Source organism: Neovison vison, chromosome 9 (genome assembly GCF_020171115.1).
Source record: "Neovison vison isolate M4711 chromosome 9, ASM_NN_V1, whole genome shotgun sequence".
Classification (NCBI taxonomy): domain Eukaryota; kingdom Metazoa; phylum Chordata; class Mammalia; order Carnivora; family Mustelidae; genus Neogale; species Neogale vison.
Window position 1 is genome coordinate 99,948,801 of NC_058099.1, and position 27,062 is coordinate 99,975,862.

General features: G+C 66.8%; 2 protein-coding genes across 7 annotated transcripts in view; one reads left to right on the top strand and one right to left on the bottom strand.

The window, feature by feature from the left end:
* Positions 1-5,627, top strand: part of SECISBP2 (SECIS binding protein 2) — a 59,809-nt gene extending 54,182 nt beyond the window's left edge. The window contains exon 18 of the mRNA XM_044266095.1: positions 5,553-5,627. The gene's annotated coding sequence lies outside the window, so the exon portion shown is untranslated. The remainder of the gene's footprint in view (positions 1-5,552) is intronic.
* Positions 1-27,062, bottom strand: part of SEMA4D (semaphorin 4D) — an 82,693-nt gene that overhangs the window by 5,712 nt on the left and 49,919 nt on the right. For 3 of the 6 annotated variants that reach the window (XM_044266087.1, XM_044266090.1, XM_044266089.1), the window contains exons 3-16: positions 22,701-23,036; positions 21,415-21,560; positions 19,401-19,463; positions 17,964-18,062; positions 15,511-15,604; positions 14,861-14,974; positions 14,120-14,271; positions 13,136-13,311; positions 12,894-13,050; positions 11,880-12,102; positions 11,055-11,170; positions 6,624-6,796; positions 6,501-6,544; positions 3,517-5,728 (exon numbers count right to left, since the gene is read on the bottom strand). In XM_044266087.1, coding sequence (XP_044122022.1) covers positions 4,803-5,728; positions 6,501-6,544; positions 6,624-6,796; positions 11,055-11,170; positions 11,880-12,102; positions 12,894-13,050; positions 13,136-13,311; positions 14,120-14,271; positions 14,861-14,974; positions 15,511-15,604; positions 17,964-18,062; positions 19,401-19,463; positions 21,415-21,560; positions 22,701-22,800 — 2,583 coding nt within the window. In that variant the 5' untranslated portion in view covers positions 22,801-23,036 and the 3' untranslated portion in view covers positions 3,517-4,802. Of the gene's footprint in view, positions 1-3,112; positions 3,320-3,516; positions 5,729-6,500; positions 6,545-6,623; positions 6,797-11,054; positions 11,171-11,879; positions 12,103-12,893; positions 13,051-13,135; positions 13,312-14,119; positions 14,272-14,860; positions 14,975-15,510; positions 15,605-17,963; positions 18,063-19,400; positions 19,464-21,414; positions 21,561-22,700; positions 23,037-27,062 lie in introns of those variants that run through there. The other 3 variants (XM_044266092.1, XM_044266091.1, XM_044266093.1) reach the window with 2 other exon arrangements.

Genomic DNA, 27,062 nt, shown 5'->3' on the forward strand with positions numbered 1-27,062 from the left:
TCACAACTGCACAGAAGTCGGGACCCCGCCGGGGTGGGGGGCCTTCACCGCCCCAGTTCGTCAGCCTTCCTCCTCGAAGCGGCCGGAGCCCTGTGGTCAGCTGAACAGTGACCCCAGAACATGCAGGTCCTAATCCCTGGAAGCATGTGTGGCTAAATGCGCTTTCCAGACCCCATTGTGGGGAGGGGAAGGGCGGGGGTCGCCGGCTCGGGTACACAGCCTCACGGGGGGTCAGGTGCTTGGGACCGACAACCGCACGAGGACGAGCCCAGCAGAAGGGAGACCCGGCTTCGGAAGAGTGCCCTGCGAAACCCGCTGAGGATCGAGACCCCAGCAAAGAGACCGATCAGCCTTGCCCATCCATGGAGGGCTCTCAGCCCTCCTTGGGAAACGACCCGCTCGCGAGTCGGCTTCCCCCACAGCCCAGCCTTGGCCTTTCTCGAGCCCCTGCCCTGAATCACGCCAGCACCAGCGGCCACCGCGGGCGCCCACAGGATATTTCGGCCGCGCCCCTTCTGCGGCCCCCGCGGCGCCCGGGGGCTGCAGGGACTCCGGTGTCCAGCGTCACGGTTGAAACATACAAGGCTATCAAAACCCCGAACAGCCGAGCGTCGCCTATAGTACAGTGGTTCCGTTCTCCGCTTTAGAGGTGACGCAGTGTAAATGAGCGGGAAGTACAGTCCCGTCGGGTGCGGGGGCCACTGGGGCACACAGCTCGGCTTTCCTTGGGAAGGAGAGCTCGGAGCTCTGGCCTGTGGGCGCAGAGGTGTGGTCCGCACGCGCAGGAACACGGACACGTACGGGTCCCTCGCTCCCGTCCCTGTGTCCGTCTGTACGCGCCCTAACACGGCTACGGACGACCGTTTGTCCCGACTCCTGCCACGAGGGGCACGGTGTCCTCATTCTCGAAAAGTCTGAAACACGGCCACACGCCGACTTGCGTTCCTCCGGCCCAGTACCCCTCTTCCCGACGGCGGACGCACGCCCACGGCTCACCACGGGGCAGGCAGCAGCTTGGGTGGCCCTGGAATCCGGACTCCCCCCTCCGCATGCTCGGGCCGGGGACAGGCGCGGCCCCTGAGCACAACCTGCAGCCCGCCTCGAGCTGTGAGAAGAAACAGCGGGGTGCGGCGTGCGCACCCAGACACCTGTGCACACCCAGACACACGTGCACACCCGGACACACGTGCACACCGCGGGGCAGATCAGGAGCCGGAGGGAAGAGGGCGAGCACAGAAGCCCTGGAAATCGCTGGGCGACGAGCCACGCCTGTCACAAGCCGGCCACCTGGCCTGGGTCGGGTCACGGCCCCAGGCTCTGTGAAGTGGTTTAATAGGGACAGCCCTGTGGTGGCCCCGAGCCTGCGGCCAGAGCGGCAGCTTGAAAAGGCCTTAACCTGTGGTACCATCTGTGACTCCCAAGACACTGTCCTTTAGAACACCACATACTTGGACCAGCACTTGCATGGTGGGCCAGCCCTGGCTCGTGGCCGGGGCTTCGGGAAGAGAAACCCAGATGTCCACGTGTAGTCAGTGAGCCTGGCAGGCTGGCCTCGGGGCGAGGACTGGGGGGGGGCCTCCGCCTGCTGGGCTGCTCTGCCAACAGTGGTCTCCTAGCGTGGACGCGAGCGCCTCCACGTTGGCTGGGCCTCCCCCGAGGGCCGCCTCCTTTGCCTGCTGAGCGCTCAGGTGAGGGCTCTGGAGGGTGGGTGGGGGCATGGGGATGTGGCCGCTCCCCGCCAGCGCCCACTCCTCAGTCACCGCTGCGCGGCGGGGCGGCCCTCCCTCGGGCCTTCCTCCGGGAGCCCGGCTGTGGTGCGTGTGCACTGTGCGCGGGGCGTGTACCGAGCCCGCTCTGGGCAAACGTGGGGCCTTCTCCCTTGCGTGGAACGGCACATTCGGCTCCTTGGGAAAGACGGGTCCTTCCTGCGCCACCTCCCAGCCTCAGAGGGGGCCGCACTGGAACAGTGGGAGGTTCTAGATGGGCCAATGTTCCTGGGAATTGAGGAGCATGGGAGGAAGAGGGCGGGGGCCATGGGCCCTCCGCTCAGTGCACCCTGAGTGCTGCCCCTCCACGCTGCCCACTTCGGCCCCGGGCCACAAGGCCACCGGCCACGGTCCCCATCCTCGGCCCCCAGCAGAGGTGCCTCCTGCTGGCGCCGTGAGCGGGATCCCACCCTCCTCCCCGGCCGCCGGCAGCGCCGCGACTCACGGCCCGTGCTGGGTCCCTGTTGAAGCCCGGCGTGGTTCCTGCTCTGGCTGACGGCGGTCTCCGTCCCCCATTCGCAGGGACAGCACCGCTGCACGCGCCGCCTACAAACGGGTGCCTGAGAAGCCACAGGTGAGAGCGCTGGACCCCCGGACACATGGCCCGCTGCCCCTGCGGGTTGTATGACCACAAGCTCTCCCTGCCACAGGGACGACGTCCTGCCCGGGGAGGCCCCAAGGGACATCGCCAGGCCCCGGAGCCACACGGGGGCCCAGCACAAACCAAGGCCAGGCATGGAGCCGGCGACCCAGGACCACACAGACCTGATCCCAGAGGTTTGTCCACAGCGTGCCACGCACAGCGCACTTCCCTGCAGCCACGCAGGCAGCCCGCGGCCCCCACGGGGCACGCCACGGCCCAGAGAGCCGGCGCCACAGCCCTGGTGGCTTCTCACAGTTTAAAATCTCCAACCGAAACCGCCTGTGCTTGTCATCCTGTGCCCTAGTCGTCCGCTCTGGGCCCTGGCCAGCGGCTTGGCCGGACCACAGCCGTGCCGCGGCCCCTCCCAACACCTCCCGGGCCACCAGGCTCTCACGCTGTCCTGTGTCAACATCACCACCGAGTCACAACCCCTTCTGCAGGCTCTGGAGCGACTTTCTCAGATGCCACAGAGACCCGCCCCCGAACGGTCAGCGCACACAGTCCTGCGAACGGCTGAGCAGCTAACCGAGGCCTCGGGACCCAGCCCAGCCCGCCTGTGGGTGGCCTGGAGGCTCGGAGGTGATCACTCGCGACCCAAATCCATGGCCATGAAGCCCCTCAAAGAAGCCGCCAGCCCCCCCGTCGGCAGGAGGGGCTCCGGGCCGGCACTGCCCGCCCCCGCCCAGCCCGGTGCCTCGCTTACCTGTGGCCTGGCAGAAGAGGTGGAAGGTCCCCAGGGCGCGCACGTGCTGGGCCTGGTCGCTGAGGAAGGGCGGCAGCAAGGCGACAGGCGGGCCGCTGTCAGACCCCGAAACCGAGGCCGGCCGGGGGCTTCGGGGAGAGGAAGCTGAGCCAGGGCCCCGACAGGACAGGGAGGAGGCCCCCGGAGGAGGGAAGGGCATAGACGAGGCTGTGAGACAGAGGACAGAAAAGGAAGAGGCCGCTGAGCAGGGCGTCGTAGATCCCAGCGCACACAGAGGAAGGAAGCAAAGCCCCGGGGAAGAAAGGGAGCCGGGCGGTCCCGAGACCTGCCCCAGTCCGCGCCCCACCGGAGGGAGGGACGGGACGGGGCCTCCCGGCAGCCGCGGCGAGTCACAGGCCCACGTCAAGGGTATAAGGTTCTCGTTTATTCGGTTATTTTTCAAATGTATACAATTCAAAGTAGAAAAATAAAAACAAAGTAAATCTTATAAAACACAAATGTTTACACCAAAACGGTTGAGTCTCATGCTGAAGAGGACAGTGTCCACGCAGGCACAGAAATCCGTGTTGCTCGCCGCCTGCAGGCCCGCAGCAGGTGCGCCGTGACAGCGCCGCGGCCACACCGTCCTTCCCGTGCGCGCCGGGAGAGACCGCGCCAGCCGCGTGGGCCACCCTGCGGCTCCGTGGCGTGTGCGGAGACCCCGGCCCGTGTGGCCGCCGCCGCCCAGCTCGCACGCACGCGGGGCCGGCTCTGGCCGGTGGAGCGGGACGTCCCGTGGGCAGCGGCCGCGCGCGCGAGCCGACAGTTACAGAAGCCGCGCGGATGACGGAAGGTGCCCCGGCGGACGTCCGTCTGTCCGTCCGCACAGGAGTTTTCGAGCAGCGGCTGTGAGCATCCGATGGCAACACGTGCCCCTTGGCCCTGGGCCAGGCGGCTCCTCTGATCCTGGGGACCCCGCCGGGCTCATAGAACAGCCACCCGCTGGCCTCTCTTCTTCAAAACAATTAAAACGGGAAAAAAAGTACAGAAAGGAAATCTCTCTGCGTATGACTTTTCCCTCAAGGAATAAAGTTAAAGAAAAAAAGAACACCGGTGTGCTCCAGAGATGGTTTTGTCCATGTTTCTGGAAGCGGGAGGAACGCATGTAGCTAAAGTAGGTTATCCCTGAGAATCACAAGCAACGGAATAAGCTGGAGCCCGTCCTCGCCACAGACCGGACGCCGTGCGCCTTCTAAACTGGAAAACGTCTGCTTCAGTGACTTAAGAACCGAACGACCCAACACAAAAGAAGTAAAACCTACAGAATGGTCCGTGGAAGGAAAGGTTCGTGCCAATCTGGACAACGGGCGCTACGTTACCAATCTGATAAACACAAAGGTCATTTCCAATCTGGAACGAAACAACTTTCAGTGGCTGCTGCTCTGGGGTGGGGGGTTGGGGGCACCGGAGGCGCGAGGGGCGGCGGGGAGCTGGGGCCGAGGGGAGCCGCGCCGTAGCCCGCGGGCCTGTCCCCGCCCGTGGCCCACGGCGGGAGGCCGCGCCGCGCTCGCCGCTTTCCGAAAGGACCAAGAAACCAACTCACGAGCTCGACCCGAGAGAAGAGACACAGAAGCAGGTGCACAGACACGGGCCCCCCACACTGCCCGGGGCCGGGCACGCGACGCCGACCGGGGGCCTCCGCGCGGCCACCTCAGTCCACGTCCGCGTCCGAGTCGGCGTACTTGAGCTCGCACTTGACGTCGAAGGGCCGGTCCCGGCCCGGGAGGTCGTCGAGCCGCTGAGAGTCCTCCCTGTCGGTGGGCGCCCGGCTGGCCGTGGTGTCCTGCTCCGTCTCGTAGCCCGTGTCCAGGGCCGGCCGCGGCTGCGCCCCGTTCTGCTGGGAGAAGCTGCCTTGCTCCACCAGCGTCTCCTTCACGCTCTGCTCGAACTCGGAGAAGTCGGCCGCGGGCTGCTTCTTGGCCAGCAGCACGGCGGAGCGGAGCTTGAGGCACTGGCCGGGCAGGTAGCCCTTGTAGCAGTTGTAGGAGAGGAGGCCGAGGCAGAGCACGAAGCAGAGCAGGAAGAGGACCATGAGCAGGCGGTTGTCGCCGGACTTGAGATACACGGTCTTCTCCGAGTGCACCTGCGGCACCGTGTTCACCACGGTCTTGGGTTTGCACGGCGCGCTGCTGGGCGTGGGGCTGGGCGGCGGGGCCATGGCCCCCAATGCGGGGCCCAGCACCGCCGGCGTCTGGGCTGGGGGGCCCGGGGTGGGCTCCGCCGACACTCTGAGGGGGGTCCTGTCCCCTTCGGCGTGGGCGGCCGGCGCGGTGGGGGCCGCGGGGGTCCGCGGGGGCAGCCTGACCTCCAGAACGTGCCTGGCCGCCGCGTGCAGCACCGTCCTGTTCTGGAGCCTCTCCTCCGACAGGCACCGGTACACCCCGCTGTCTCCCTCCGACAGGTTGAAGACGAGCAAGTCCTTCCTGCCCACCAGGCCGTACTTGGGGCCCTCGGCCTTGAGCTCGTTGTTCTGGAATGTCCACACCACCCGGGCCAGGTTGGACTTCGGGGAGCATTTCAGTTCTGCCGTGCCGCCGTGCTTGAAAAAATGCTGCCGGAAACTTTCTTTAGTTTTATCTGGAACATCAAAATAAACGTGCACAGTGTCAACAGCCCGCTCGCCGCCTCCCTCCTTTTACAAACAGGTCAACACGCACGAGAACACAAGCTTTCCACCCACTGGAGCAACACGGACTCTTCCAGGACGACCAAGGAGATAAAGACACGCGTGACGGTACGGCAGAGACGAGCCCCGACGCAGCCAGCGGGACGCAGCCAGCGGGACACGGCCCCCGGAGGCCCCCGGGCGGCCGGATGACGTCGGGAGCCCTGGCTTCCTGGGAGGCCAAGTGGCCGCGCCCGGAGTTGCGCACCACGCGCGTCTGCAGGTGGCTGCCGGGCTCGCGGCCTCCCGGTGCCCCGTCCTGAAGCTGCCCGAGCGGGTCAGGGACAGGAGCACGACTGCCTTCCAGGGGACAGAGGTATGAGCCTGACCCAGCGGTGGCCTCGCAGAGGGGCTGAGGACTCCTCTCGCCACCCCTCCCTCCCATGGCCAGGCTGTGTGGGCCGTTGAAGCAGCCCCAGGGTACGCGGAGGAGAGCAGCGTCTCGAGAGCTGACGTCCTGGGTGGGACAACAAGTGCCCTCCCAGGAAACAGACCCGCTATGTGGCTTCAAACGCCCCTTTCTGCAACTCAAAGGGAAGGCGGGCCGGCCCCGGTATCCACACGGATGCTCGCCCTCTGTTCTGGGGACAGAAGGGGGAACACCAGAAGGTGCAGGTGCCCCAGCAGCGGAGCACCGCGGCTCAGTGACGCCCAGGAGCAGCGCCGCGACAGGGACCCACTTACTGGGGCAGCCGGACGGGTCTCCGCTCATCCGCTGGATCAGGTCCCTGCAACACAAGCGGGCACGGTCACGCGCACGCGCCTACCCCACTGGCGGGTGAGCCGGCTTGCCGCGTCCCCCGGTACCTGCTGTGGCTGTCCGGCAGGTGCAGGGCCACGCAGGCCTGGCCGGCCGGGCTCCAGGCGCAGTAGGGGTCGCGGGCCAGCACGCAGTCCTCGCAGGTGGCGTGCTTCTCGCAGAAGGCCACGGGGGCCTGCACCACGCCCGAGCTGGAGCCCGCGTAGACGAACTTCCTGCCCTGCGGGGTGAGATGGGGCAGGCAGGTGAGGGGGTGGCCATCGCGGACGCGGCACCAGGACTTTCTCATCGAGCTTCCAGAGCCACGAGCAGGCGGGCACCGTGGGGTCTCCAGCCCAGTCCACGCGTGGGCTCCGCCCTCCAGGCCCCCGCACCCTCTTCTTCCCACCCAGGGACCTGCGTGGCTACGGGTCTCCCTCCGCGTGCACAGAGCCCCTCCAGCCGCGCACTCCTGGCCCCGCCACCTGCCAGAGATCAAGCGGCACAACGCGGAGCCCCACGTCAGGCCTGCCCGGCCTGAGCAGCCGTGCGCAGACGGCTCGAGCGGGTCCGAACCCGGCGGGGCCAGGAAAGGTGCCCAGTGGCAGGGGAGCGTGCAGGATCCCAGCACGTGGGACCAAGGACGTGCCAGGCGCGGTCATGTCCAGGTCTGCGAGGGAGGAGCACGCGGACAGGGAGACCAGCGGACCGCGCGGCGGAGGGCCCGGCACACGGCAAGGCTGACCGCGCTCTGCGCAGCGGGCATGGGGCTCCCGCACGGGACGCCGCCCGACAGGCAGCCACGGCCGCAGGACCGCAATTCCGCGCTTGTGTCTACACTCTCCTCCCTGCAACCCCCACCACCGCCCCATCTTTTAGTTAACCCTGAGATTTCCGAGCTTAACAGAATTCAGTTTCGGACCCAGATGGGGCACAGCCTTCCCCTGGGGAGACCGAGTCTGGCTGGTGCTCCAGTTCCCGAGGCCAGCCTCCGTTTCCTAGCCTGTGACCCCTCCCCACCCCCCGCTCTGCACAGGCACAGCTGAAAGGAGGTCCCCTCTGCAGCAGACTGTCCGGGGATGACAAGCTGCGGACAGCTGGCCCAGGCAGCCCCTCCCCATCGGCAGGGACCGGGCAGAGGAAGCCTGCCAGGACCGAGGAAGCCACACTAGGTCATGGTCCAGGGGTCACGTGGCTCACAGAGCTGAGGGCTTCCGCGAGGGCCGAGCGGGCGACTTTGAGGGACCCTGGGGGCCACGGGCTCCCCTCTCCGCATACACCCCCTCCTTAGGGCTGGGCTCCCATAAGGCACAGCCACCAAGAACCCGATACCGAGAGAAGGGGCAGTAAACACCCGCTGGGGCCGCGATCCGGCAGGTGCACAAGTCTGGGGGCCGGAGGAACAACACAGCAGCCTTGAGGTCTCCCCACAAGCAAGCGTCAGGCACCACAGGCTGAACATACGCCCACGCGCTCCAGCCAGCAGGGCCCCAGACCCTCAGCCCCGTCCAAGCACGAGGAGACCGCAGTGTTCTGTAAACGCGGACCAGTTCTCTGCAGTTAACCGTGCCACCACGACAAAGACCGATGGGGACTGGCCCCGGCCACAGGGGCTGAGGAGTAAGGCGCCCCAGGCCAAGTGAGTCTCCGGAAGTGGAGCAGACGTTTGTTCGGATCGGGGTGGGGGTGACGACCAGACATCTGGGGTCCCGTGGGCGCTGGGCCTGCGGAGCTCCTCCGCGCAGAAAGAAGGCCCAGGGTCCCCGCCCCTCATCCCAACGCCTCTGTGGACCTCACACTACTGCATAATGAAAGGTGTTTAAAAGGATAGAAAACCACCTGACCACGTGTGAGATTTGGTGCACGTGCTCGGGCCCTGGGAGCCCCGGGCTCAGGCCCTCCCAGCCAAGTCACTGCGTGGACAGGCTCATCCGACCCGTGCTGGGGCCTGGAGCCGAGGGAGTTCTGCAAAGAACGCCCCCACCAACACGCGGATGCAGCCGCCGCCTGGCTCGGAGGGGACCGGACAGCACGCCTGCCGCCTAGTTCCACGGCACCCGAAAGCAGGACTCTGAAGTCCGAGCACCGCGCTCAGGGCAGCCCAGGCTGGACGCAGGATGTGCGTGTGCGAACTGAGGCGTGTTCCTGCTCGAACAGGAAGGGAATCCTGTCACACGCTACACAGCTGACCCTCGAGGCCCTGTGCTCAGTGAGATAAGCCAGTCCCAAGACAACAAATACCGCTCCCACTTACATGCGGTCCCCGGGGGCCTCAAATCCCAGAGACAGAACGTGGATGGTGGGTGCCAGGGGCGGGGTTAGTGCTCAGTGGGGAAGGGGTTTCCCTTTGGGAGGCCGAGAAGGTTCTGGAAATGGTAAGGCTGCTGAGCTGCGCACGTATGAATGGTCGAAACGGTCACTGATCCACACGTGTTCGCCACATCAGTAACCACGGACGAACGCGCGTGTCCTCGGGCAGCATGGCCCAGCCTCTCTGTTCCCACAGCGGGGGCCGCCCGCCGGCTTCCTACTGCTGAGCCCCGCGTGACTGCCCGCAAGAGCCTCAACTCGGCTGGGGGGGCCGGGGGGGGGGGCTTTCTCGCCCTGACCTCCACTTCCTGCTGCCGTGGCTGCACACCCACCGTTCCAAGCCCCCCGAGCCTGCCCACCCACTATGGGAGAAGGCGTGGGGGTCCGGGCTCGCACGCTGCCTTCCCGCTGGTCTAGGTGGCGCAGTGCAGGGGCCCCCGTGAGGACAGACAGATGGCCCCCAACGGCCCCCTGTGTGGCCTGCCCCCTGGGACGGGCACATGACCAAGACCTGGCCACAGGCAGGTGAGCACGTGCTGAGCCATAACCTCCTCCTTCCCCACCCCTCCTCCCTCCCACGGGACGGCCGGCCTCGCGCCCAGAAGCCCGAGTGTCTGCACGCCACTGCGGAGAGGAGCCGTGGTCTCCCCGCCCCTGCCCCCGGGGGCCCAGCCTTTGCTTTGACGCTTCTGACAACCCGGATACATCAGGGTCTGGACCTCAGCCTGTGAGCAACGCGCCTGGCGCGGGCGGGAGGGCTGCCCGCTTCCTGTTCCCACAGCAAAGCCGGGGGTGGGGTGGGGTGGGGTGGGGGCAGGGGAGGCACCTGCCGCTGGAAGCTCGCCTAGGCTCTAGGGTCGTCCTCCCCTCAGACGCCAAGACAAGGTGCACACAGCAGTGGCTGGCAGGGGACGTGACCCTGTGACGGGAGTCTGGACACCAGATCCAAGGACGTTAAGCTCACCACGAAGGGGACCCGTAGGTGCCCGAGAAGTCGGCTGCTTCCCTCGTCCCCTGCCTGGCTGCCGGGCCCCTTGCTTCCTGCTGTCCCCACCAGAGCGCAGGCTGCGGGGACGCGCAGAGGGGCTGTCGGACCCCCTCCTGCAGTGGGACGCTCTGTCTGCACCCAGCGAGGAGGCTCGGGAGCATTCTGGGTCAAACTGCACTCTGGGTCACCCAGCAGGTGAGCAACGCCCTGCAGAGCAGGCCCCGCCAAGCAGGGCTGCACATGCGGGGCCGGGCCTAGCCCGGCTCTGCAGCTACAGGGAACAGGCGCGCGGCCGGCCCCTCGGGCTTGGGCTCACAGCATGGGGACGCCCACACGGAGAGGTGAGGCCTTTGGCCAGAGCAGGGCTGGGCCACTCACAGGATCCGCTGTCCCCCAGGTACACAAAAGACTAAGGCAGGACTGGCCTGCTGGGCTCGCGCTCACGGTCCTGGACCAGGCCTGCTCTGCCCCTCCTGCACCCCCCACCCCTGTGGGAAAGAGGGAGGCCTGTGTCCCAGGCCGTGGGGACAGATGGCAGGGGGCGGCCTGCGGAGCCAATCCAGCCCCTTGGCTATTTCTGTGCTACCCCCCAGCTCGTGCCAGATTTCACACTGTTAATGGTAGAGAAAAAAAGTCAAAAGCATGCTATCCTGTGACCCTCGGAAGTTGCGTGAGCTCCGGAGCCTGGGGCCCGTGACGAAGGCACTGCCAGAGTGCGGCCAGCGCACGGACACTGCGGCCCCCAGAGCCTCAAGCACCCAGTCCTAGCTTCTGCGGGGGGGGCCGAACCAGATCCGGATCCGGAACCCAACCCCGACCCGACGCAGGAGAAGGGGCCTGACGGCCGCATGGGCCTCGTCACCACGGCTCAGAGCCGGCTCTCCCGCACCGACAGCTCACCTGCGACAGGCGCGGACCCGGACAAGCTCGGGGCGCAGGAGTGTTTCCCTGAGCCAGCAGGCCCCCACGGCCACACTGGGGGCCCCCAGGGACTCGGTGAGGCTCCGCCAACCCGCGGCGACCATTCCATCACTCAGCTCGCCTTCCATCCACCCAAAGCCCAGGGTTCCCAGGACCTTCTGTAAGAGCCTGGAGGTCAGGCCCTCTGGACCGGACGGGTGAGTGCCGGCCCGGCCTGCTGGTGACGTGGCCCGTCCGGCTGGTGACACGGACACGTGAGGCTGCCCACCCAGCACTCTACCTTCTGAGAATTCAGCAGCAGCGTCTGGACCGGCTCGAGGTCCTGGAAGAGCCGTGTCTCCTCGATGATGTGGGCCTCGTTCTCCAGGCTGACTGCTTTGTGCAGGGCGCCCTGGTCTGCAAGGGCAAAGCTAGAGGTCAGAGATGTGCCTGGGAAGACAGGACAGAGCCAGCCCTGACGCTGGCCATGGAGCAAATGGTCCCTGTTCTAACTCTCAACTCTCTGCCTCAATGGGACATGTAGAAACCGGTGCTCTTTGCACTCTGGAAGTGGGAAAGGAAAAACTAGTAGCTAATGCACCTCGGCCTCATGTGGCCGGGGTCAGCCTCAGGGTTTCCTGGAAAACCATCGCTGACTCCAGTGCACGTCAGTGCAGCGAGATGGTGCCGGCAGGTAGGAGCAGAGGTGGCTCCCAGGCTCCGCTGGTCCTCTGGGGTGCCGTCCCTTGCGGGGCCCCAGCAGGCAAGGGCAGGACCCCCCCCAACCTGGCTCAGAGCATGCTGGGAAGCCCCCAGGGCCGACTGTGGGGCCCCGCCAGCTGCTGCTGGGCCTGGCCACTAGCCCTCTCCTTGAATGGGCTCTCACGGCAAGTCGGGACAGGTTCAGCTGGCCCCACGGGCAGCACTTGGACTCCCTTTGTGTGAGCCTCAACCTACCACACATGAATCCCCAGACAGGGACCAGGACTTGCGTGGTCGCAGACCTCAGAGGCCAGTGCTGGAGACTCTTCCGTCAAGCCCTGTGGGGTGGGGAGGGGAGGGGCGGGGCCCCGCAGCGCGGATGAGCCGGATCTGCTGGGGCCCTGACCCTGGGGGCGGGACCCACCTGTGCCCACAAACATGACGTCGTAGGGGGTCCCATCCAGAGCCCAGGTCCGGTCCACCACGACCTGCGTGTAGTTCACGTCGCTTCGGATGAGCCTGGGCCTGTTGTCTATCGGGGTCACGGAGCTGTCCATCAGGGGGTGGTCCTTGACGAACTGCAGGGTCTTGTCCGGCAGGCTGAGCGAGCTGGAGAAGTTGGCGGCCCGCGCCTCGCGGGTGATGCACTGCGGGGAGGAGAGCGGCTGGTCCCCGCGCACTGCCCCGGGGGGCTCCAACCCGCGCCCCGCGGGCCCCGTGCCCCAGCGAAGGGACAGGCGGCCTTCCCCCGGCGGTCGGAAGGCACAGCTCTATGGCCCGCGGGAAAGGCCACCAGGCGCGGTTCTGCCGGCGACACGCAACTGCGCGTCGCTGTCCCTGGTCCGGAGTCAGAAACGCATCGAGGCCCCGGACCCCGACACGGCAGCGATCCCAGCCCGGGGCCCCGCGCGGGCGGGGCGGCTCCTCTGTCCACCGGCCCGTGCGCCCGTCTGACCCAGGTCCGCGGACCGGCCGGGAGGGAGGAGGCCGGTGCCGGCGGGGCGGGGCGGGGCGGGGCGGGGCGGGGCGGGGCGGCCCAGCAGCCACACCGGCTTCTACACAGATTCACCAATTTTAGGAAAAAACAAAACCAAACCAAAAACATGACTCCGGTCCACGGGTGGGGCGCACAGGTCCTTGACGGACACGGCGCTTCGGTGCGGGACGCACGAGATCAAACAGACCGACCTCCGGGGCTCTGAGGGGGCGCCTGCTCGCCCGCCCCCGCGGCCCCGCCCCACTCACCGGCCCCGCGGCCCCGCCCCAGCCCGCTTGGCCCCGCCCTCGCGGCCCCGCCCCACTCGCCGGCCCGCCCCAGCCCGCTTGGCCCCGCCTACTCCGGCCCCGCCCCAGCCAGCTTGGCCCCGCCCTCGCGGCCCCGCCCCACTCACCGGCCCGCCCCAGCCCGCTTGGCCCCGCCCACTCCGGCCCCACTCACCGCCCCGGGCCTGGGCGAGGGCACCGCGCCGCTGTAGCGCACCCACTTGGTGTGCGACTGCTCCACCGTGGTGCTCTGCATGTACTTCCCGCGCGAGAAGACCTCCTCGGCGGCGGACAGGTGGTAGGCGCACACGGCCGACAGCCCCACGTTGTTCCTGGGGAGCAGGGCACGGCGTGACCACGCGGGCGGTGAGCCCGCAGACGGCGCCCCCCACGCCCGGCCCGGACCCGCGCACTCACAGCTGTGGGGTGAAGACCCCGTAGATGACCGGCTCCTTCAGGCCCTCCGCCCGGAGCACGAAGACGTCCTGCAGCACGTTGAAGACGAGGTTGCTGTCCGGCCGCGAGCAGATCAGCCGGGCCTTGAGGAAGGACGTCCACTTCTTCTGCAAGGTCCGCAGGCCGCCCTGGTCCCCCTGAAACCGGAAGGACGTGCGTGGTGGGGAGGGGCAGCTCCAACCGGAGGGACCGAGGCCGCGCTGACCCCGGGCCGGGCCGCACCCAGCCGGCGGCCACCGCGCCCTCCTCTCCCATCCGAGCACGACACGAAACCCAGAGAGGCCTGACTGCAGTGGCCTCGCCGCAGGGGGACCCACAGGTGGTCCCCACGCACGTGTCTCACAGCGGCGGCCGCCCCGCAGGCCTCGCACTGCGGACCCCGGAGCGGGCTGCCGACCAGGGGCTCCCGGGGGCCTCCGTCCTCCTTGATAGGACCTGGTCATCTCCAAGGGCTTTGCGGGATCCTCCATAAACCTGTTTTAGTGAGCTGGCCCCAGGGGATGACACGGACACGCTTCGCGTGACCTGCCTGGGAGACAGCCCTGAAACACAGCGCTCTGGCCGCGGAGACTGTGCCGCGCGCTTACGCCGGAGAAACAGCCCCACCGCGAGCCGGAACGCCGACGTCCCGGCTCCAAAGAGCTCAAGTTCACAGCGAACAAAACCAGCTTCCTAGGACCTGGGACGTCTGGGGACGGTACGTCAGACGCAGGCCTGCTGACACTCCTGGGGTCTGCAGGGGGACCCCCGGGCTTCCCCAGGGCAGGCTGAGCATGGGGCGGCCCGTCCACACCCGTCTGCGGCCCGGAAGGCAAGTGGTGGGCAGACCGACATTCCAAAGGGAGCTTCGAGCCTGGCCAGGCGGCGAGGCCTCCAGACACGGGAGCACCCTGGGCGGGGGGAGCCGGCGGGGGCACAGGGCGGGGGCACAGGGCCTGGGCTCACCTTGCACACTCGCGCCACCCGGGGGATCATCAGCTTGAACACAAACTCGTACTCCACAGACACCTCGGTGAAGAAGAAGTAGACGCGGTCATCCCCGCTGTCCAGGCCGTCTGGACGCTCTCGCATCACGTCCGCGAAGACGAAGCTCGGTTCTGCAAGGGACAGACATGCGGTCGCTCCTCTGCTGGGCGGGGGCTGGGCAGGAGGGGGCGTGTGCCGGGTTCCTCCCGCGGGGCTGTGAGAACGGACAGCACCCCAGCCCCGGAGACCCACTGAGGACGCCGCATGTGCTCAGACCCCCCGCCGGCCGATCCAGGTGCCCAGCGCCCCCCACCCACGGCAGCGGAGCAGCCCGTGGTCCCGGCTCCCCCAGACTCCTCGCGTCCGGGAGCCCGGGGGACTTCCAAGCCCACAGCCCGCGGGCCAGTGCCCACAGGAGCTGCGGGAACCTGCTGGGCACATGTCGTCCCAAGGGGAGTGGCCCGGTCAGCCCGTGTCACCAGGGACCGTCAGGCCTCCCCATCCTGAAGGACGGTGACCACATCCGTCTTCAGGGAGGGGAAGGTGGCCTCAAAGCAGCATGGGCTCCACGGGGAAGGACTGAGCTGGGAGTCCCTGTGGCTCCAGAATCTCCCCGTGTGGGAGCTACCACGAGCCTCGGGGGGAGGCAGGGAACAAGTGCCCTCGGGGGGAGGCTCAGAACCGCCCAGAAACCCCGCGGCAGGGGCACCTGTGTCTCACCGTTCAGCCACGGTATCGCATACTCCGTCCTCAGAGGGCTGTGGGACGAGTTTCGGGAGATGATGGGCTCACTTCCCAGAAAGTTGTAGGAGGTCCCGGAATACAGCTCCCCGTCTTGAGCAGCCCCGGACGAAAGAGGAAGGGGGTCAGCGGCAGTGCTCCTGTCACAGCTGGGCTCGGGCTCCCCGCCCCCCAGGGAGGGGACAGACCATGGCCCTGCTCCTGGGCGCGTGGGGCTGCTGCTTCTAGAGCGTTCCCTTGCATTTCCAAGACCAGGACAATTGTGCGCTCCATGTGAAAGGTCTTTTTGGGGGTTGGGGCGCTAACACCAGGTGACCCTGCCCGCAGGGAAGTGACAGACATAATGGTGGGCGCACAGGACTCCCGGCCTGAGGCTGTGGCACCTCGGGGACCTCCCTCAACAGGGGCGTGCACTCCATGAACTAGAGATGCATGATTTGCAGCTCATGAGCCACCTAAACTCCCTCCTGCAAACCTAACTTGTGGCCCTGGGCGGTGGCCGGTCACCCCTTTGCACGATGAGTTCAAACACTCACGTGGGGGTCTGCAGAGGCCCGGGTGCCTTCTGCGAGGACAGGGGACACGGAGGCAGACGGGGGGAGCCGCGCTAACCTGGGGGAAGGACTCACCAACCATGACGGACGTGTAGCTCTGTGCGGGGTCAAAGGGGCACCTGCCCTTGCCATCCTCGCTTCTCCCCAGAAATTTGAAGGACGTTAAATCCTGCAATCAGACAAGAAAGAGTGTCAGGAAACGTCTGAATTTCTACGCTTGCAGCAGCTGCCTGTTGAACCATCGCCCAGATACGCTGTTGGGGGCATGGGGGAAGGGAGGAGCAGGTGCGCGGCCCTGCAGGTCCCAGGGCTGGCCGCCGGCGCCGCAAGAGCCACGTGGGATTGAGGAGCCTCCGTCCACTCGGCTGTGAGGTGCCGACGGCTCCGGGGTCACAGGGCAGACCCGGGGCGGGAGGCCATCTGTGAGTGACCGAAAGCCACATGTGGGATTTCAGCATCAAAATAATGGCCATTCCGCACTCGCACCAGGCCGGGTGACCTGAGGCTTGGGCATCCCTCCTGACCCAACCAGGGAGCCCAAAACCCCGAAGAGTAAAGAACAGGAAAGCTTCGTGCAGGGACGCTGACACTGAGTCTGACGACATGATGGGGAAGGGCCCGCCCGAGGCGGGCCGAGGTGCTTCCGTGCCTGCGCGCACCCCGGGAGGAACGTCAGAGACGAGACGCGTCCGCGGGGAGGCACGGCAGGGGCAGGACTTGGAGCGGCTGCAACGGCAGCGGGCGTCACCTCCCGCGCTCCAGCACGCCCGAGCTGAACGCCACGTCGTGCCGCGGAGGGTGGCCGGGCGGCCGGCTGCCCATGTGGGGTGGGAGAGAACAGACGCGGGGAGCAGGGGGCTCACGGCCTGGGGAGGCTGTGGGCCCACCTTCGGCAGGCAGACTCCCCGTCAAGCCAGGGAGCATGATCTGGGGTGCAAATGGCCCGCAGGTCTAGGGGTGGACGGGGGGACGTGTGAGCGAGGGGTCGGCCCGGAGGAGAGCCGTCGGTGGGAATGACAGCATCTTGCCAGGGGACGACAGGCTTGGTGTTGGCCACGTACGGAGGTGTGGCTGTTCCTAGGCCTCTGGGGGCCGCGCATTGCGGGGCCGCACCCCCCCCCCCGCCCCACGGCTCCCACCTGTGCGATCAGCCTGTCGGCGTCAATGTTTTTATTAAAAATACTGGGAAAAATGATAGGCCCGGATTTCAGGGGGAAGCCTGACTCCCTTACCTAACAACAGACAGGCCCGTGGGGTCGGAGCCGACATCCTGGAGCCAGATGCTCCGGACAGACCAGCAGACCCCGGGTGTGCAGACGTGTCAACACGCCGTCCCCTCGCACAGGAAGAGGCCCAGCCTCTCTGAGGACGGAGGTCCAGACCTTAGCACACCGCTTCCACCACGACCAGCGTCTGTGGGCCCAGACCGCCAGCTGACCGGGCCCCATGCCCCCGCCCCGGGGCTCTGTGCGCACAGTCTCCGCGCACGTCCTTCACTGGCCCCAGCTTTGTGCCATCGTTCATCTCTGGCTCAGGCTGGAGACGCTTGTTTAAATTCTCATTGCTTTGGGGTTCCAGCAAAGGACGCTGTCCATGGCAGGGCCCTTCCTTCTGGCCGGTACTAAGTCAGGGACGGTCACTGGAGGACGGAACTGGCCACCCGCACGTGCGTTTCAAATACTTCCCTCCGCTCTCCGTGCTTGTTCTGCAGAGCTCAGCTGCGCCCGAGTGAGAGGGGCTGCTGCCCCCGCCCCGTGCTCCGTCCTTCCAGCTCCCGGTCAGCGGGGGGCCGGGGAGCCGGGGAGCCAGGGTGGGGGCCCTTGGCAAAGCCCCTCAGGCAGCACGAGGCAGGCCCGGGCCAAGAGGACGGCCGTGGGCCTGAGCGGGAGCGGCTCACACACCCAGGCTGTCGCCCCTTGAGGGCGTGTGGTCCGCCACCCTCGTCCATGGGCTCGGTGTCCTCAGCAGACAGCACGGGGCGAGGCCCCAGAGCAGAGTGGCCGCCGCACCCTCTCCCTCCAGCTCTGGAGGTGGGAGCGTCCGCTGGTCGGCGCGGTAAGGATCTGCTGCCCCCACCGCATCCCATGGAGTGCAGAGAGGGCTCCGGAGGCTCCCAGGCCCCCTCCCCGAACCCCCTCACATTGGGGGATTAGGGGGACAGCACAGGCAAGCCCACACCACGCCCGCCAGGAGCAGAGTCCGGACCCGTCCACAAAACCAGCAGGTCACAGCAGGCCTCCCCACAGGCACAGAACGTGGCCAAGAAGGGCGCAGGAGGCCTGACCACGCGAGCCGGCGCTGTGCGGGTCGACAACTCAGTTTCCGGGGCTCTCGCTGCCAGCTCCGTGCCACCAGCCGCCGGTCCCGGGAGTCCTGCCCTGCGGTGCCCTCGGGGCCAGTGGGCTCCCGGGAGCCTGGCGAGTGGGCCGCAGCTACCCGAGCGCCCCCACTGCTGGCCGTCAGAAAAGCCTACTGCTCTGTGGAGCGGGGACCCCGCCGCTGCGCCGGGAGGGGGCGCCCAGCCTTACCAGGTGGTCGCAGGCCGGCTGGAACGCGTTGGTCCCACACACGTACAGGGTGCCGGGGCCGAGCGGCTGCAGCACTCGGATGTAGTTGAGGCATTCCGTCTGCAAGGGGACACACGCACCCGTCAGTCGCCTGCCGGCCCCACTGCCAGCCGGACCTCAGGGCACCGCTGGCCACGACCAGCACCTCGGCTGGGCCCCATCTCACGTGCTCACTCGGCCCTGCCTAGGCGGTGGGGACGGTCCCAGACCTGGCCCCCTGGACAAACCCGTCTGCGGTGCCCCCAGGCCGGCCATCAGGGGCCAGGACCCTTCACTCCGTCACTGACTCACCCTCTGCCAAGACGCCCACCACCAGAGAGACCCACTTACTCTCGCTCGACACCCGGCACGTGCCTGGTGCCGCCCGAACGGTGGGTGCGCAGCATCCTGCCCGCCATCCCCGTCCCCGGGGACCCCAGCCCGCTGCCCCAGTGCGCGGGGCCAGAAACGGAGTGTCTCTGGGGACAGGCTGGGTGAGGGAGGGGCCCGAGGCTGTGCCCACATGAGAAAACCAGACGCCATAGAAGAACACGCTATTTTAGGCTGAAATGAACGTACTGGGATTATGTGTGCTATTGTCTGAAATTATCTCTGCTCGGGGAAGATTTTCTGGGTTTTTGTGTGCTTGCCCCCAGGATCATTTCTAACTGGTTGGCAGTAAGTCACCCTCCCCACGGAGGCCAGGAGAGACCGCTGTCCCCGAGCGGCCTCCACATCGGGCTGGGCGGGCACTCGGCCTAACTTAGTTCTCGGACAGCTCCCTGCGGCACCAGTGATTACCAGGCAAAGCCTGCATTTTCCCCATTTCCTAAAGCGACTTTGGATCTAGTGATTTCAGCAAGAAAATCGTGCAGCAGAAACATTTTTTTCCCATCTGTAATGATTTTGAAGTCAGCCGACCACTGAGATCTACCTTAACTCAGCTGCCCTGCCCAGCTACCGAGGAAGACCGAGGTCCTTCGCTCAGAGACTCAGGCACGGGCGCAGCCCCAGATGCGGGCAGGAGGCCCAGCCGGTGGTGGGGTAACCCGGAGCCTTGAGGGAGGTAGACCCTCGGGCCAGTGCGCCCAGGTGCCCAGTATCTCCTGGGGAAGGGGCAGATTCTCAAGGGATGGTCCCTGCCCCAAATCCAGAAATCCTACCGCAACCCCGCCAGGCTGCTGGGATGGTCCGAACCTGCATTTCACACCTTTAGTCAACAGGCACAGGAAACGATGGTCTCTGTCAAGTTTGAGACCATCTGAATCAACGCAACTAAGCTAACCTTTACCGAAGGGTTTCCCAAGTGCCCGCCCCGTGGGCTCCTGCGTTGAGAGACCCCGCCTCAGCACCTGGGCACAGAGGGGACCCAGGCTGGGTCGCGGCCACGCCACCCAAGGGTCCTGAGACCGAAATTACCTGTCTTGATTTCCCCTTCTCGGCACATTTTGCTTTTTTATCTTCTGAGACCTTCCAGTATGCCTGTTAGGAGAAAGGAGAGTCCGTTCCGCGCACAGGCCCCGTTCCAGAGGGGGCGCGGCGTTAGAAGGCACGGTTTGCCGAGCGTGCTGCCGCGTCGGCCTCGGATGCTCCCCGACAGCGGAAGCGACTACACAGCCAGGCCCGGCCGGCAGACGCAAAACCGAGGTCCCGAGCGATCGGGGCTTCAAGGAAGCCCCCCGAGACCCTCCCCCAGAAGCCGGCGGTGCCTGGCCCCCTGGATTCTTGTTGGTTGCTAGAAACAGCAGCAAATGTCGAGTGCTGACACTGAGGTTTTTACGGTTTATCAACTGGCTACACCACAGGGGTTTTCAAGCAGCAAAGTGGGTTCCTGGGACGGTCTGTGGCCAGTGGACCCGGCTCCTTCCCGTCTTCTGTACCCGCAGGCGTGGCGAGAGCCGCTCCGCCCCCCGCCCCCACGCGGCCCGACCTGTGCTCCTGCTCCCTTCACGCCTGGGGAGTGTGAGGGGAACAGGGCACCCGAGAGCGCCTCACCCCCTGCCCGCCAGAGGACCGGCCACCGCAGGCCCACCCGCAAATGGCTCCCCCGTTCCGGCCTTGCTTTCCCCGGGGTCTTTGGTCTCCCCCTGCGACAACCCACGACGGACGCCCAGAGAGCCGCAGCCCCCCGGGTGCTCAGCGCTGAGGAAGAGCCGAGAGCTGCAGCAGCAGGGGAGTCCCCGTGCACGTGGTCCCTGCTAAGTGTCCCGCACGAACCCGCCTCCCGGAAGGCCCGGCCAGCGCGCGCGTCAGAGCGGTGCGTTTCCTGGGAGACCGAGGTCGTCACCAGAACACGTGAAAGCAGAACCAAGTCCGCGGCCGATGGCAGCGTCCCTCAGAAGGTAAAGTGCCTATGATTTTGTCGATAAAACTGCTGAAGGACACAGGAGCATGAATGCGGATGGGCCCCGGCCGTGCTCGCCAGGCCCCAAAGGGGGACAGGACGCAGTGAGAGAGCAGGAAACCAACCCCAAGTGCTGGGCTCGGGTGTGAGGACCCAGCGGTTAAGGAGAAGTTGCCACTGGCTGCGAAGGGGCAGTCTGAGCTCCGGGCAGGGCTCGGGGGCGGCAAGGGAAGGAGCCACATCCCGCAGGCTCAGACGCGTCTCTCCAAAGCCGTTCTGCAAATCCAAACGGCGCAAATGCCGCTACCTCCCTTCAGAGAGAAGGAGCGCATCAAAAACAGGCTAGTGGAGGCCACCACTCCGGGTGCTGATCCAGCTGTTTCCACAGGAACTGGCCCCAGGGAAGGTGACCCCGTTGTGGACGCCTTCCTGCTCCCATGTGGAGGAGAGGCCAAGCCGGTAAGTCCTGGGACGCAGCTCTGAGATGCACCGAGGGCCGCAGCAGGGGCCTGCCTGTCCCCGAGGACGTGGGAGCGGTGGCTCTCCCCGAGACGGGCCAGGGCAGCAGTGGGACGCGGACACTTGCTAGGCAGAGCGGCCAGCCCCACAGACGGTCCAATTTCAATTGGAATCAAATGTCATTTATGACTGTGGAATCTGAACACCAATGATTTGGTGACATTTTTGGGATATGATTGTGGTGTTTTGCTAATTCTGACAAAAAGGAACCCCTCGTGGATGAAAAGTGTGTCTGGGAATTTGCTTCAAGTAGAGGGAGCAGAGCCCCGGGACGTGGGTGGAGGAGGACGACCCCGAGCCAAGCGGGACAGGCCTCCTCGACCCACTTCTCTACTCCTGCGTGTGCCGGATTTTCCATAAAGAAAAGGTAAAAAGTCCAAGAGGGCAGGACAGAGGCCCCTGGGTGAGTGGCCGGCCCAGGGAGGACAGAGCTGCTGGGAGGCAGGGTGAGGAGGTGGCTTGGTGGGGACGGGCCCCTTGCTGGCTGGAGGGCAGGAGGCTGCGTGGCCAGGAGAGGCCCAGGGCAGAGTCGGGGAGAAAATGCTGGGCAGGTCTGCGGCCACGCCCTACCTCATGCTGCTTCTCGGAGACATTGTGCGCACTCAGGGCAAACACGGCTTCCCGGGCCCCCACGTACAGGGTGGTCTTGTCCTCGCTGAGCAGCAACACCGAGTAGTTGAAGATGCCCGGCTCGCGAAACTTCTCCAGCTGCACCTCTGGGGAGGGAAGAGAGCATCAGACGCTCCGAGCCCCGACACGGCGCGCGTCCCGTCCCGCTTGGACGCAGGCGCACCACCATGTCGCCGGGGCTGCGGGCGGCCCCACTCGCCGAGGCGGCCCCTGCCCGAGGCGGCCCGTGCCCGAGGCCGGCACTCAGACCCGCTAGACTGTCCCAGCACTGCGCACCCTGCAAGGCCCCGAGCCACTGTGCTCGACCAGTGCTGCGGCCCCGCGTCCCGTCCTGCTCCCCCCAGTGGGCTTCCAAAGCCTGCGCTCTGATGGCCTCCCAGGAGCGTGACCTCTGAGCGCCGTGACCATCAAGTCTGTGACCTCCCAGGCCAGCTCAGGCTGCCGACCACGATGCTGTCCACGCTCTCGTGTGTGTGTTTAATATTAACACAGACTAAGTATATGAGAACGTAAACTAGTTAAGCTTTTCTTATTCAGGAAAAAAATGTGATTTAACTCAAAAGCTTAAATAAATCCAATCCAGTAAATATATCCCTCGACTCAAGCAGATGTCGGAGTTAAGCACCACGAAGTTAGAAACAAGTGATGTTTCCTCTCTCAAGAGGATATTGCACGGTCAAGCAGGACGAGAATCGGGTGGACTGGCAGGGACAGAAGCGTGTCGGGCGTTTTCCCGAGGGGCACTTGCTTCGGTCTGACCGTCCCGGCGTCCACATGAGTGCCGTGAGCCCGGGTTTCGTGGGCCGCTGGCTCCACGTAAGGACCAGGTGTCCACACACTCTGCTCTCTGGATTCTCCCGGGCTGGAGACAGCCACGCGGACAAAGGCTGACCCGGCGCGCACAGGGCCTGGGACAGCCCACGAGATGGCTCAGCCCTGCCTGCAGCCCTCGCTCCTCTCGCCGGGGAAGCCGGGGCTCTCGGGACGCAGATCCCAGGAGAGGAATCAGACAGACTCTGGGCAGCAAAGGAAAGCAGCCGGCGGGAAGCTTGGCCCCATTCGTCCCCACACAAGCATGTGCAGTGGCTGAGCCCGGGGAGCGCACAGCACCTCTTCAGGCTGTCAGGGCCCCGGATTCAGAAACCTAAGCGGCAGTCCCCAAACGCGCCCGACAACGGTCCCACGTGCCCCAGGCTCCTGCCCGCCCGCGGAGGGCCGGCCCGTACCTCTGTGCTCCCAGGTGATCCGGGGCTTGGGTGCAAAGGCCACCGCCATCCCCAACACCATGGCCAGGGCGGCAAGCAGCCCCCCGACGGGGGCACACATCCTCGCGCACTGCAGAGCGGGTCCGGGCAGCAAACGCTTGTGGGCCGGGGGGCTGCTGCGGGGGTCCCGGCGGACGCTGCTCAGGGCCTGGCGGCTGTGAGCCACGGCACAGCGCGGAGCTGGTGGGCGCTGTAAACCCCGAGGACCCGCATTTCCCAGGCGTCGGGCGGGGTCACCACTGCCAGCGTTGAAGGCTGCCCGGATCTTAAGCTGCTTTTTGGCCTCACAAAGAAATTCTGGAAGGGAGAACAAAGGTCAGAGGTCAGGATGCCCGTAGTGACAAGGCTTCTATTCCCCACTGCGCCCAGGGCTCTGTCCACGCCAGGGCAGGGGTGGTCAGGGCGCAGGCTCACGCGGACACTGCGACCCCGTCACCAGGAGCGGAGCTCCAGGCCAGTGCCGGAACCCAGACCGGGACGAGCGACCACCCAGCTCCCCGGCCTCCCCCGTGTGCCCCGCCGGTGACGTCATGCAAAGGTGCGAACCAGGCAACGGGTGCCCCCTGGGACCCTGGCTTCCCAGTCCCCGTAGCGCCCGCCGGGGCGGTCAGCTGGGCGGAGGGCCGGGAGCACCGCGCGGAGGCTGAGCCGTGTGCGCACAGGCCACTTCGCACACGCAGGAGCACACATGCACACGTGACCGTGCCGTGCGGGATAGCGGCCTCCTGCCGCACACAGGCCCTGCCCCTCCAGCCACACCCGAGACATCCGCGAGCCACAGAACGCACAGCTAGGGGCTCTCGGGGTCCCTGGGAAGCCGCTCGCTGGAGGGCAGGGGTTGCGGGCTAGGGGTGGGCTGGTGCCCCGGCCCCCACACCCTGCCCCACATGCCATCCCCAAGGTGCCCTGCGGTGGGGGCAGGGCGGCCTTGCTGTGGACCCCTGAGGCAGGCAAACGCCGGGGTTCACCCTGACCCGGGGCCTCTTGCCAGGACGCCAGTGGGACCGTGACCTGATTCCTTCTGGCTTCTCAGGACGCGGCTGCAACCAAAAGCTGTTGGAACAGAGGCAGGACCCCCGTCCCTCCCAGACGTGCTGCCCCAAGAGGCCCCGCAGGAGAGCCACTGGTACAGCCCGCAGGGTTTCCTCTTCTGTGAGACAGCGAGCAGCCTGCCTCCCTCCCCCGGAGGGGCCTGCTCACTCCTCTTCCTTCCGTTCCGCCAAGCCAGCCCCCCTGCAAGGCTCAGGCCAATGGGCCCGAGCCCCTCTCTGGAGCCTTCCGTTCACCCCCACCATCACCACCACTCAGGGATGGCCAAGAGGCAGCCAGCATCACACCGCCCTCCACAGTCCCCCTGCTCTGCCTCCCCAGCGCCCCCGCAAGCCACATGTACCAACTCGGGCTGCTTCGTGACACCACAGCCAAACCGAACCTCCCAAGAGGGCGTGAGGGGAAGTTCTCACTTCTGTTCAACTAGCCAAGCCACCACCTCCGGGAAGCCCTCCTGGGCTGCCTCCTCATCCTTCCCAGAGGTCACCTCTCATGCGGCTGGAATCCTATCACGCGGCAGGGCTTGCCCTCGGTGTCACTGTGGACTTCACGGCGTCTTCCCTGCACCTTTGTCTGTTTCTCATGCCTGTGCCGTGGGCGCCACTGCCCCACTCCACTTAGTAAGGAGGACTCGTGGGGGGCCTTGGGGGAGGACCGACAGTGGGCACAGCCAGGCCTCAGCTGCCCGCCCCCCTTTCTTGTTGGGGCGCTTCTCTGCCTTTCCCCTTCCTGCCGAAGGCGTGCCGGCCAGGCCTGTCCTCACCCCGATGCCGCTACAAGGCCATGAAGCCAGGGCAGGGCGCGCGCTGTCCGCGGGGACGGGCTCGCCCCGCGTGGGGGCCAGCACCCTGTCCCACCGACGGCCGGAGGTTTGGGCGGTGTGGTCTCTGTGTCGGGTACTCCAGGCCCCGGGGTGGCGCAGAAGCAGCCCCGACATGTGTCACGGGACACACACGGCTCTGGTCTGCAGCTGAAACCCCATCTGGGGTTCACGGGAAGGGCCAGCCCTGACGCCCCACAGCGAGGGTGGGACTGGATGCTAGATCCAGAAGCAGATGGGCCACTCAGTGATGAAGGGACAGAGGGATGGAGAAAGGGAGGGACGGAGAGAACAGAGCGAGGGACGGGGAACAGGAATGGAGGGAGGGGACGGAGGGGAACTGAGAGAGGGGGCATGGGGAGGGACAGAGGAACAGGGGGAGCCAGGGACGGGGGACTGGGGGATGGAGGGGGACGAGGGTGGGGGGACTGGAGGACAGCGAGCGGAGGGGACGGCAAGGGGAGGGGGACGGGGAGGGAGGGGGGGATGGGTAGGGGAGGATGGAGTGGGGAGAGTCTGGGGAGGGACGGGGGGGACAGAGGGAGGGAGGATGGAGGGACGGATGGAGGAACGGATGGAGGGACGGGGGATGGTGGGAGGGACGGGGGATGGTGGGAGGGACGGGGGATGGTGGGAGGGACGGGGGATGGTGGGAGGGACGGGGAGGGACGGGGAGGGACGGGGAGGGACGGGGAGGGACGGGGAGGGACGGGGAGGGACGGGGAGGGACGGGGAGGGACGGGGAGGGACGGGGAGGGACAGGGGAGGGACAGGGGAGGGACGGGGAGGGACGGGGAGGGACGGGGAGGGACGGGGAGGGACGGGGGAGGGACGGGGGAGGGACGGGGGAGGGACGGGGGAGGGACGGGGGAGGGACGGGGGAGGGACGGGGGAGGGACGGGGAGGGACGGGGGAGGGACGGGGGAGGGACGGGGAGGGACGGGGGAGGGACGGGGGAGGGACCGGGGAGGGACCGGGGAGGGACCGGGGAGGGACCGGGGAGGGACCGGGGAGGGACCGGGGAGGGACAGGGGAGGGACAGGGGAGGGACGGGGAGGGACAGGGGAGGGACGGGGAGGGACAGGGGAGGGACGGGGAGGGACGGGGAGGGACGGGGAGGGACGGGGAGGGACAGGGGAGGGACAGGGGAGGGACAGGGGAGGGACAGGGGAGGGACGGGGAGGGACAGGGGAGGGACGGGGAGGGACAGGGGAGGGACAGGGGAGGGACAGGGGAGGGACAGGGGGATGGTGGGAGGGTGGCGGGAGGGACAGGGGAAGGACACGGGTGGGACACGGGTGGGACACGCACCTGCCACAGCTGCCCCTCTTTCTTGCCTGCCCCCCAGGCTGACCCCTGGCCCATCTTCGTTCTCTCGGCTACCCCCAGGCTGCCCGCCCCCCACGCCCATCCCTGTTCCCCGCGGGCCCACAGCCCCCTGGCTGCCCTCGTCCCCAGACTGACCTCCCACTCCACAGCCCCACCTCCCTTGCCTGCCCCCAGGCCGGCAGCCACCCCTGGGCTCCTTCCCCGATGCTGGCTGTGGGGCCGATATCACCTTGCAAACGGCCCCCTCCCACTCAGGACGGGCTCCAGGAGCTCCCGGTGTCACATGTCACGTGCCTGATAAACAGTTCGCTGTGTGGACTTCAGTTCCCCCAGAACTCAGAACTCCCCTGGAGTGACACCCCAACTCCACCGTGATTCGTGTGCTCAGCCCTGGAGATGGACGGCGGGACAGGGGGACAGTGGCCAGGTCACCTGCTTACTCTCCACCACCTCGCAGAGACAACCAAGCCATCGGGGATGGGGGCTTCCCGACATGCCTCAACCTCATTCCCGCACCCGAACGTGGGCACGTGTGGGCCGTGCGTGCGCGGACGGGACCCAAGATGCGGAGAGCAGCGGGGTGATGCCGTCAGACCACCCGCCTGAGGACCGGCGGGTGCACGGGGCAGCAGCGAGGGGCCCGCCGTGGCTGCCCCAGCGGGGAGGCCCACAGATGGAGGAGCCCGAGTGCCTGGGCAGCACCACAGACCCCGCGCATGTGGCCACCAACAACGCTGTCTCCTTCTGGGGAGGAGGGTGGTGTGTACCTGCACGCGCCCCTGACCCTCTGCTTAGCGCCATCCACTGCACTGTCCAGGCTGGATGCTGGCTCCTGGGGACGGCGGGGCCGCCCTAGAATGGCTGTCTTGTCATCACGGGGAGCTCGGCCTCAGACGCGGGAGACCCAGGCAGCCCCAGGAGACGGGCTCGTGAGCACAGAGCACCACAGGCTAGCGGACTTGGTAGCAGGTGCGACGACCCCCACTGTCCAGGGAGGGAGCCGCCCCCCGGCCCCCACGGTCACACGTGGAAGCATACGCGGACGCACACCCAGCTGTGAACGGTGGTTATCGCTGCGGAGGGAGGCGGAGGGCCAGGGAGCACTGCCGGTGTCTGTCTCGTAC